The sequence below is a fragment of the Camponotus vicinus genome, unplaced genomic scaffold (assembly GCF_025532165.1).
Source record: "Camponotus vicinus isolate PSW18456_S1 unplaced genomic scaffold, iyCamVici1.0 SCAF_3, whole genome shotgun sequence".
NCBI classification, from domain to species: Eukaryota; Metazoa; Arthropoda; class Insecta; order Hymenoptera; family Formicidae; genus Camponotus; species Camponotus vicinus.
In genome coordinates, this window is record NW_028141967.1 from 10,448,966 (window position 1) to 10,459,857 (window position 10,892).

The window sequence follows — 10,892 nt, forward strand, 5'->3', positions numbered from 1 at the left end:
TTGAAAAAAATGAGATTCGTACGACAACCTTTGACGATATGCGTGACAAATTGCGACGACAGATTACGATAGACAGATACGATCAATGGAGGACAACGCGGAGATGCGCAGGCACGGTACGATGCTACCGACTACTATACGCGCGATCGTTTGCGGCCCCTCGAATTGTGGTAAAACCAACGTTCTGATAAGTCTACTGGAAAGCCCGCACGGTGTACGTTTCGAGAACGTGTACGTGTACTCGAAGTCGCTGCAACAGCCGAAATATCGATATCTGGAGAATTTGTTGACGCCGATCGACGAAATCGGCTATTTTACGTTCTCCAATAACAGTGACGTCATTCCACCGAGCGAGGCACGTCCAAACTCGATTTTCGTCTTCGATGACGTGGCGTGCGACAAGCAAAATACGATAAGAGAGTACTTCTCAATGGGTCGTCACTCGAACGTCGACTGCTTCTATCTCTGTCAGACGTACGCGAGAATACCAAAACATCTTATACGCGACAACGCGAACCTGCTGATCTTGTTTAAACAGGACGGTACCAACTTGAAACACGTGTACAACGATCACGTGAATACCGACATGTCGTACGGGGATTTCAGTGAATTATGTCGTACTTGTTGGCAACAAAAGTATGGATTCCTAGTCATAGATAAGGACAGCTCATTTACGAACGGGTGATATAGAAAAGGATTTAACGTGTTCGCGATACCGCAAAACGATTAGTCGCTGCCGACACACTCTGTCGACATGGCTGAAAGCGATAATATTCGCGAGCGTGAAAAGAATGCGAGGGAGATTGAGAAAACGAGCGAATCGATCCGCAAGAAACATCACGCTTTGAAGACCGGTAAGATCGACGACGATATCGCGGTCAAGACCCATTTTAGGCCTATTATCGAGCCACTACAAAAAATCGTCGACAACTCTAGCTTAATCGCGGTGAAAAACGAACCAGAGAGTAACGCTGACGCTATAATTAAAATGTTACCCATCAAGCGGTACAAAGAGGAAGAGGAGGAGGAGGAGGAGGAGGAGGAGGATACGACACCGAAAAAGAGACAACGATTGAAGGCGAATCGTTTATCGACATCGCATACATCGGATGAACCGCTGATAACCTCCACACCGTCCGCGACAACGAGAATCGTACAACCCACGATACCCGAATCACTCGCAATCGAAAATGTTTTCGAAACCATGGGCAACCCGCTCGAATCACCATCTGTTCGAAACATGTTACAAACGTTGGAAGGTCAAAAAATGTTACGAGAGCACTTCGGGCCACTGGCACAAAAGTACATGGGCGCTCACCTTAGTGGCGACAAAAAATACCAGATCGATTACGTGTACGGTGTCTATTTCGACAAGAATGAAATGTGGCTCGGTAACAAACGATTCGGCGCAGATGACTCTATAATCATAGACAAAGTGAGGTACATTGGTACACCTGGATTATACGAGTTGATCTTCAAGAGAATTCCCGATGATGACATATACACTGAGGACGATATGCAAAAATATAAGAGCATATTAATGGCGACGAGTGCGCATAAACGTCAATATGATGCGCAAGGTCAATTAAAGAGCAACAGGGGATACAAGTATAAACACATAATTGCACCGTTGATGTCGATCGAATCGAAAAAGAAAAAATGCGGTACGGGAGTATTCATGCCTCGCGCGATGACGCTAACCGACAATAAGATCGATTACGTGCACTGGGACGATCCCAACGAGCTAGTGGATCGTCTACGATTGCTCGACGCTTCGCGCCGAGCTGACCACAACGCTCACGACAACGAGATCCTGTCGATCATCGATGAACTTCGCGAAGTTGGTCTTATTATAAATTAAACGGTGTCTCGACAAAACTGATCAGTCGATCGACGTCACTCACATCGAGAAAAAAAATGCCCATCAACAAATTTGGATTATTCGAACGGAAAAATGAAGCAATTAGAACAAGCGATCATTGGGGTAAATCGGTGACAAGTTACTTGCGTCAAAACACTCTGTGTCGCGTCGCTACGTACTATGACGCGAGGTCGCGCAAGATTCGCCGTGTAGCGCAACCTGAGGCTGATACCGATGCAGTCAACAAACTGTACGTGGAACAATGCGTTAAAACGTTGAAGAATCAGCAGAAAGAATCAGACGAGAAGCTGATTGCGTTCGAGAGGGACGTGCGAGCTTTACAGACTGCGATAAACGAGCTTCGGCGTGCGATTAACACTAATTCAGAAACGGCTATCAACCTGTAATGAGCGGCTGTGGTGAACGGTTTAGGAGCGGCTATTGTACAATTATTAAACATTTGCAAAGGTTTATCGAACGGGTTGGGAACAGCTATCGAACAGCTATAAACGGCTATCGATCGGCTATCGAACGGTTATCGAACAGCTACGAACAGCTACGAACGGCTATCGAACGGCTATCGAACAGCTATGAACGGCTATCGAACGGCTATCGAACAGCTATGAACGGCTATCGAACGGGCCAGGAACGTCTAGCAACGAATGATAAAACGCACGGTGATACTCGAGGCACACATCGTTTGATCGATGAATCGAAACAACGATGGATCGGCGATCGGGAATAACCGAGGAAGCGAAGAAACAACATAGTTTAGAGAAACAGCAGTTGGTGAACAAATTGCACGCGCCGGCGAGAAAAAATTTTCCCCGAAGACACGTCATAGTGCGGGGATACGATGACCTGTGGCAAGCTGACATTGTCGAGATGCGTCCGTACTCTCGTTTCAACAGAGGTTACCACTACATACTTACAGTCATCGATGCGTTGAGCAAGCACGCGTGGGCCATACCACTCAAGAGTAAAGGCGGAAGCGAGACAGCTGACGCTATCGCCGAGATAATTCGAGATAGCAAAAGATGTCCGAAAAACTTACAGACTGATATGGGGAAGGAATTTTATAACGCTGATGTGCAACGGCTCATGCGGAAACATGACATCAATCACTATTCTACATATTCGGTATTGAAGGCATCGATCGTTGAGCGATTCAATCGCACGCTGAAAAACGACATGTGGAAGATGTTTACGCTGAACGGATCTTACAAGTGGATCAGCGCGTTGCCGCGACTCGTATCGGATTACAACGCGCGCAAGCATCGAACGATCGGTATGCGACCCGTCGACGTTACTCCCGCGATCGCTGAAAGACTCTTGGCTACTGTGTACAACCATGTAAATATCGCGGGTCCGGCGAAATTCAAAGTAGGTGACTCGGTACGCGTTAGCAAGTACAAGACAGTTTTCGAGAAAGGTTACACGCCAAATTGGACAACCGAAGTGTTTAAAATTGCAAAAGTACAGCATACTAATCCCGTAAGCTATCTACTGGAGGATTATCGCAAAAAATCTATCGCTGGAGCGTTCTACGAGTACGAGTTGCATCGCGCGAATTATCCGGACGTGTATCTCGTGGAGAAAGTACTGCGTAGGAGGGGTGACAAGGTTTACGTGAAATGGGATTTGACAATTCGCACAATTCTTGGATACATAAAGACAATGTGATTTAATTCATACAGTGTTTATTTTTAATTTTCTGGAAAAATATATGTGTATAACATATATATATAACATTTGAAAAATGAAAATATACATAATAATCCTTACCAATATTCCTTGCGATAGTACATGTATTTTTAATATAAGATGTATGAGATATGCATTACATAAAAATATATGAAATATAAAAAATACCAAAAAATCTTTATTAATATTTCCTTTAGTAGTATATTGTATCACACACACACACACACACACACACACACATTTTACATTTTACATTTAATATTTGAAAAATGAAAATATACATAAAAAACATATGAAATATAAATGTGTAAGATATGTATTACTATTATAAAACTATATGAAATATAAAAATACAAAAATATATACATGGTTATGTACAAAATATATACAATTAATAATAAACAAAATATACATTTATTTACAAAGGTATCCTATAATGTCCCCATGGTAACGTGTCAGTCGAATCAGGTACGATATACCGTTTGTCGTCGTACGGACTCAGAGCAATTTTCGTTTCGCGAATGGTATACACTTTGTGCAATTTCGATCTTATGCAAGATTGCTGTCGTGTCATTTCTATTTCGTCATTCAAACACCGCGTGTAATCGTCGAATGTTATCGTTCTCGCAACAACATTACTTTTGACGCCTTTAACCTTCTTCGTATCCTTTTTCCCGTCCATTCTCACCGCGTACATTTTTGCTCTAAGCCCGACGAATTCGGTCATTATCGCGCCGTTATTTTCATCTTTCATTAAACCCGGCACTTTTTTGTTCGCGAGCGGTATACCGTACGCATTGTCTATCGCATAATCGCTCGTATCAAATCGGTTGATATCGCGCTTCATGTTTTCATAGACATCTTCGCACTCAATGTGATATACAGGGTGGACCATTTTAACATTTAATGGAGAATAACTCGAAAACCAAGCCCGGGAGAGAAAAATGTTTCAGACAAAAGTTGTTTGGTTTCGAGGGGGCCATAAGATGGTATCATTGGTTTGACCTTGAAGAGTTATTTGAAGGTCACATGAAGGTCACCTTCAATTTCTTAAATGGAACCTACTATTTGTCATTGCATATTCTTGTAGCTTATCTCGAGAGCTTTCCAAAACACTATAATTAAGTACCTTTTTGTTAAGTACTTTTTGAGTTATGAGGCTTGAAATAATTTCTTAATTTTACATAAACCGTAAAATATCTTGTAAAATATTCATTTTTCGATTATCTTACCTTAATACTTTTACGTACAAAATAATGAGAGGAATCAACTGGTGTAAAGAAAACACATAGTTGTTTTGAAGAAAAAATATGGAATTGTTAATTGCAAATTGCTGAAACATTTTTCTCTCCCGGGCTTGGTTTTCGAGTTATTCTCCATTAAAGGTTAAAATGGTCCACCCTGTATAAGACTGTCTGTGTCGGTGTACATTACCCGGCATTTATCACGATATAGCGGTGACATGTACTCATGATGAAATTCGTACAAGCACGTTTTAGAAATGCCGAGTATGCACATGCCGACATAGATTGGTTTATAAAATTTTACTTCTAGTTTGCGTAAATCTATGGCAACCAGATTCTCCGAAAAAATACTTCGACTATGGAAATTTGGTTTCGCTATCATTGCTTCTGCGCCGTATCGTCCGTCCCACTTTGTTAATAATTTTACGTCGACACGATTACGCACATTTTCCATCGTCTTGCCAAATACCGCGTTATTCATCAGTTTATATAAATTTTTTTCAAAATCATTTTTCGCGAGTGTTCTAAACTGTGTATTTAATTCGATATAACTGCGAAGCCACGGAGATTGTGTAAATTGTAATACGCGATGTATTTTTGTAACGCGAAGGCCGTGTCGCGTACATTGCTGTAGATTACGGTAGTGTATCACGTAACGCTTCTTATCGTATAGCGTTGCGAGGAGTTTGTCTTGCCGCTTGCCGGGCGGCTTGTCACGTGTCGGACAAAACGGAAGGTCAGTGTGCGTATCGTGAAGATGTTGCAGGTACTCGAGATCGACTTCGAGGATATAACCCGTAGGCAAATCTAACGCGATCGATGTTACGTCAAAATTCGACACGTCGTCGACCCATCGAAAATCGGCATAGGGCAACGGTTGACACATTGCCCATCCGTACAAATTATTTACATCGAAATACATCAAGTACGACGATGGTTTCGATGGATCGTACGATTGTTGCATATACTTGTTATTAGCGCGCGCGTATCTGTTAGAACACTGACTCAGACCACCGCGTATACCGCGTTCGATAAACATGACCATGTCGATGTCGGTAAGCAATTCGAACGTAATCTTTGTATGCTTTAACATGGCATCCCACGTGTATCCGGGAAGAGTATAATAATACGCGGGGTCGAGTCCGTAACTTTTGATGCAACTATCGCGAAAGTTTTCAAAAATATCGGCTAATAACAAGACGTCGATTTTCAAGTACAAATCGCTATACTCGCCTAGCGTTCGAATGGAGAATCGCGTCCAGATGTTCTCGGCGTGCGCGTAATCGCTCTCGGATATAGTTTCACCGGTCAAAGAACTGTAAAACGATTCGCGCGGTGGTAAACACGTATCTTGCAACCTATCTACAGAGTCGACGTATTCGTACGGAAAGACGCCTTTCCGTGTTAATAAACTGAAATTTTCTGCAGATAAATTTTGAAATTCCGATTTTAAAATTTTGAGTTTGTCTTTGTCTAGATAAGATGCCAATTTGTCGAGACTTGCCGTAAGAAATTTGTACGAATCGATAAAACTTAATTTTATATAATTTTTCCAATTGTCTTGTGCAGCTTTAACAGTTTTTGTAAACGATATATATTTTTCCTTGGTTATCGGAAGTAATTCGATTTCCCCTTCGAACGCTGTGGCTATATCCTCGATAATGAAATGCGCGTCGTAACCGGATAAATTGTGAAAGACTATCGGAATATATAATGATTCTTTGTAATTTAGATTGCAATTTGAGTGCGCGGGACCCCTATATCGCCCGGTCAAATGACAATGATCGCGTACGCGTGTATCGTCTTCTTGCGTAAACGGTTTTTCGCATATATGACAATGCGTTGCGCTGTGAAATTTTTCCCACTCGTCCGATGTTAAATTTACCATGGAGACATTTGTAGTCATTAAAATAGTCTTTACACGTAACGCTAAATTTTTAAGTTCTTCGGCGAACCACGCGATACAATCAATACTGCGGCGAGAATGGTACGCGGATAACGAGTCGTCGAACGAACAATGCATATAATACGCTATACTAAATACCCGATGGTGCTGGTACGCGTTCTTTTCTTCCTCCTCCTCCATCTTGGTCAAAACGCATTCCAAGTCGGCGTACACGATGAATGGAAGTCGCTCTTTCCTCGTGTTGTTGTTGAACTCGAGCCACTTGTCCTTATCGCTCGGCAATCGGATAGCGCAGTCGTTTATTTTTCCGCAGTCTACCGTATGTGACTGCAACTTGTCCTCCGATCCGAAATAGTGCAAGCATCTGTAAAAGAATATTTAAATTAAAGATTTATGCAATGCATTATATTTTATAATTACATAAACTATTTAAATTATACGTACCGATCACAGATATATCTTTGACCGTTGTGTTTGCTCAATTGCGAGCTCACGAGCCGGGATAAGTTCTTGATCCATGCGAAATGTCCGACGCTGTTGCCGTCTTCCACATACAACAGGTTGACGTGTTTATCCCATTTCTGCTCCGAAAGACGTATCAGAACAATGCTGTTTTCTTTCTCGATGCTGTACACGTTGATGGAGATATTGTTTATATGTTCAAACTTTTTTAGTTGGTTCAACGTCATCGGAAACTCAATATTTTGTACATTTAACACCGTCGTATAGTGGGGATATGAAGATTCCCGATTCGTGTCTCTTTCAGCGGGGTATAGAGCGGCCACCACTGCCCACGCGAAACACGCATTGTCTCTAGATTGTACATTAATTACAGCTCTCTTTATCATAATTTCTCGCGGCAATTTAATATAACATCCCGCGCGCATAGGATTATACTTATTTATATTTACAGTTAAATTCTGTATTCGCGACAATGCCCAGCCACTATCGCGTTCCTGAAATTCTTCTAGCAATGCTAGGGTGGGCTAGATAACGCTGCGCTCGTACCACTCGTGTAAATCAGACGTGCGGAAGAGTTCACAGTTTCTCGTATTGATACTTTTATTCGCACGCTTATCACCCGACACAAATTCACCGTTGAATATAGTGTTCAATTTTACACTATTGTATCTTCTTATAACGTCTTGCACTTGCTCGAGCACGATGTCTTTGGCGTCCTCAAGAAATTGACGAGGTTCGATATGGTTTGCGTTAATCACAGCACCGGTTAGAATACGGTTATCGAAACCGGTATCAATCTCGCGCCACACAAGTTCATTTTGATGCGCGCTACATCCGGCACCCGCGTTATTGTCGCCACTGTAATTACCACCACTAGGCATAAACTGTCTCTGCAATCGAGTCTTTGCACCTTCGAGTCGCGCGATTCGAGCAATCAGCGATTGTCGATTCCCGATCGATAATCGCGGTCGTTTGATCCGACTTTGTTCTTCCAGCGACTCGATGTACTCGTTGCATTGTTGTAGCCATGCAAAATATTCGCCCAAGGTGGCAATTTGGTTGGATTGCTCCACCAGGTCGCGTTCAGTCTGTTCGATGTTTTCCATTTTATATATAATCACACAATATATATATATATATATATATATATATATATATATATTATCACACTTTCTGATAGAACACTATACTTTCTGACAGAACACTATACTTTTTGACTATACTTTTGCTATACCGTCGTGTCGATGCGCTTTCAAATCACGTACTATGATCTGATGCGCTTCGATCCTTCTTATATTCAACCAACAAACTTTCAGAGATTGTTGGAGGCACAAAAGAAAAAATTTTTGTAACTGAACCTAGGGTTGAAAATGTGTTGTTATCTCGCTATGATTCACAGATTGCTCGAAAACGTCGGACCCCGAAATATCTCAAAAATGTGTTGTTATCTCGCTATGATTCACAGATTGATCGAAAACGTCGGACCCCGAAATATCTCAAAATATAAGTTTATGACATAAAGTTATAAAAAAATATATAAGGGTATAAAAAACCTTTTATAACCTTATATATATTTTTATAACTTTATGTCATCCTTCTTATATTCAACAAACTTTCAGAGATTGTTGGGGGGGGCACAAAGAAAAATTTTTTTTGTAACTGAACCTAGGGTTGAAAATGTGTTGTTATCTCGCTATGATTCACAGATTGCTCGAAAAGGTCGGACCCCGAAATATCTCAAAAATGTGTTGTTATCTACGTATTTCCATCCGCCCAATCCTTCAAAGAATACTTCTATTTATATTGTGTATGTTAAAAAAATATAATGAAGAGGACTCTGCTGCACTAGAGTATGATTTCTTTCGTTGCTCTTCTGTGTTTCGGTGGTCTGCTGCACTAGAGTATCATTTCTTTCGTTGCTCTTCTGTGTTTCAGTAGTCTTGTGTAATGGCTGAAGAAAACGTAATTATCATCGACGACGATACGGATGATGATTACGATTATTGGATGGATCCAGTTGTGGCGGAGAGGATGGAGATAGAGAGAGAGGAGAGAGAGAGAAGAGAGAGATGGAAGATGATGGATCTGATATAGAACCCTTGGCGAAGGACAGTGATTACGATAGTGACAATAGTGTCGATATTCTTGATGAACTGTTACAAAAGAAACAGCGAGATTTAAGCATACCTGAAATAATAACAATAATTAGAAAAAATACAATAGGCAATAGAGAGCAAGAGAATTAAATTTAAAACTAACACGGAGTTTGATGACTACGAAGAGCTTTCTCCATTCAAATAAAGATCTCATCCTCACACGTGCAGATAAAGGTAATGTTACCGTAGCACTTGATAGAACTGATTACCTTAGTGAAGTGGAAAATTTACTTCGAGATAGAAATACATATACAGTTGTTAAAAAAGATCCAACAAAAAAATTGATTTCCAATTTGAGAGAAATGCTAACTAGATGGAATAAACATGGCTACATCTCTAATGCAACAAAAAGATCACTCTCATTTACTGATGGCACCTTACCAAGGGCTTATGGTTTACCAAAGATCCATAAGATTAATATTCCTTACAGACTTATTGTTTCCTCCATAAACAGCCCTCTTTACTCTCTCGCATCATACTTACATAGAGTCATGTATAATAATTTCCCGACAGCCTCTAGCCATATTAATAACAGCTTTGATCTAGTAAATAAGTTGTCGAATATTCGGATTGATAACGACACGAAATTGGTTTCACTAGACGTGATTTCATTATTTACTAATATTCCTATAGATCTCGCATTGGAAAGTGTCTCGAATAGATGGTGTTTCCTTCGTGGTATTTGTGACCTGCCCGAATTAGAATTTATAAATGCAGTAAAATTGGTTTTACACTCCACATACTTCACGTTCAATAACATAATATACAAACAAACATTTGGAACCCCTATGGGATCTCCTTTATCACCCATAATAGCGGACATTGTGTTACAGGATCTTGAAGTGAGGGCTCTGAACGCTTTAAGATTTACACCTCTTTTTTATTTTAGATATGTGGACGATATTTTGTTGACAGTCCATTCGGATTCTATCGAATTGACTCTAATAACATTTAATTCTTTTCATGACAGGTTGCAGTTTACATCTGAAATAGGGGTTGACGGGACAATTAATTTCTTAGACGCAATTAATTTCGTGACTCTTATATTGGACAACAATTTTTTAATTTTTGACTGGTTCCATAAGCCTACTTTCTCAGGAAGGTATCTAAACTTTAATTCACAACATCCACTCTGCCAGAAGAAAGGCACAATAATTGGTCTAGTAGATAGAGCATTCTCCTTATCACATCCGAGATTCCACAACAAAAACCTTGACTTCGTCATTAGAGTTCTTCTGGACAATGGTTATCCTTTAAAATTGATTTTCGACGTCTTCAATCAACGTCTGAAATATCTGATTAATAAACATGACGGCACTAATGACAAGACACTAGAGAACGCTTCCTCTTTCTTTACGATTCCGTATTTACCTAAGGTCACAGAGCAATATAGAAACATCATAAAAAATATGAATATTAAATTATCTTACTTTAGTTTAAACAAATTAAAAATATTCATCAAAGCACACAAAGATAACATTCCTAATGAACGCAAAAATAACGTTGTTTATAAGATTAACTGCTCTGACTGTGATGCTTCGTATGTAGGTCAAACTTCT

General features: G+C 40.4%; 1 protein-coding gene and 1 pseudogene across 1 annotated transcript; both read right to left on the bottom strand.

The window, feature by feature from the left end:
- Positions 1 to 3,983: 3,983 nt before the first annotated feature.
- On the bottom strand, positions 3,984 to 5,083 carry LOC145969314 (uncharacterized). Its single transcript, XM_083095325.1, has 2 exons — positions 4,972 to 5,083; positions 3,984 to 4,447 (listed from the first exon to the last, which is right to left on the bottom strand). The coding sequence occupies exons 1-2, from the start codon at positions 5,081 to 5,083 to the stop codon at positions 3,984 to 3,986; spliced, it is 576 nt and encodes a 191-aa protein (XP_082951451.1).
- A 1,757-nt stretch (positions 5,084 to 6,840) lies between these two features.
- LOC145968996 (uncharacterized) lies at positions 6,841 to 10,156 on the bottom strand (annotated as a pseudogene).
- Between the last annotated feature and the right edge of the window lie 736 nt (positions 10,157 to 10,892).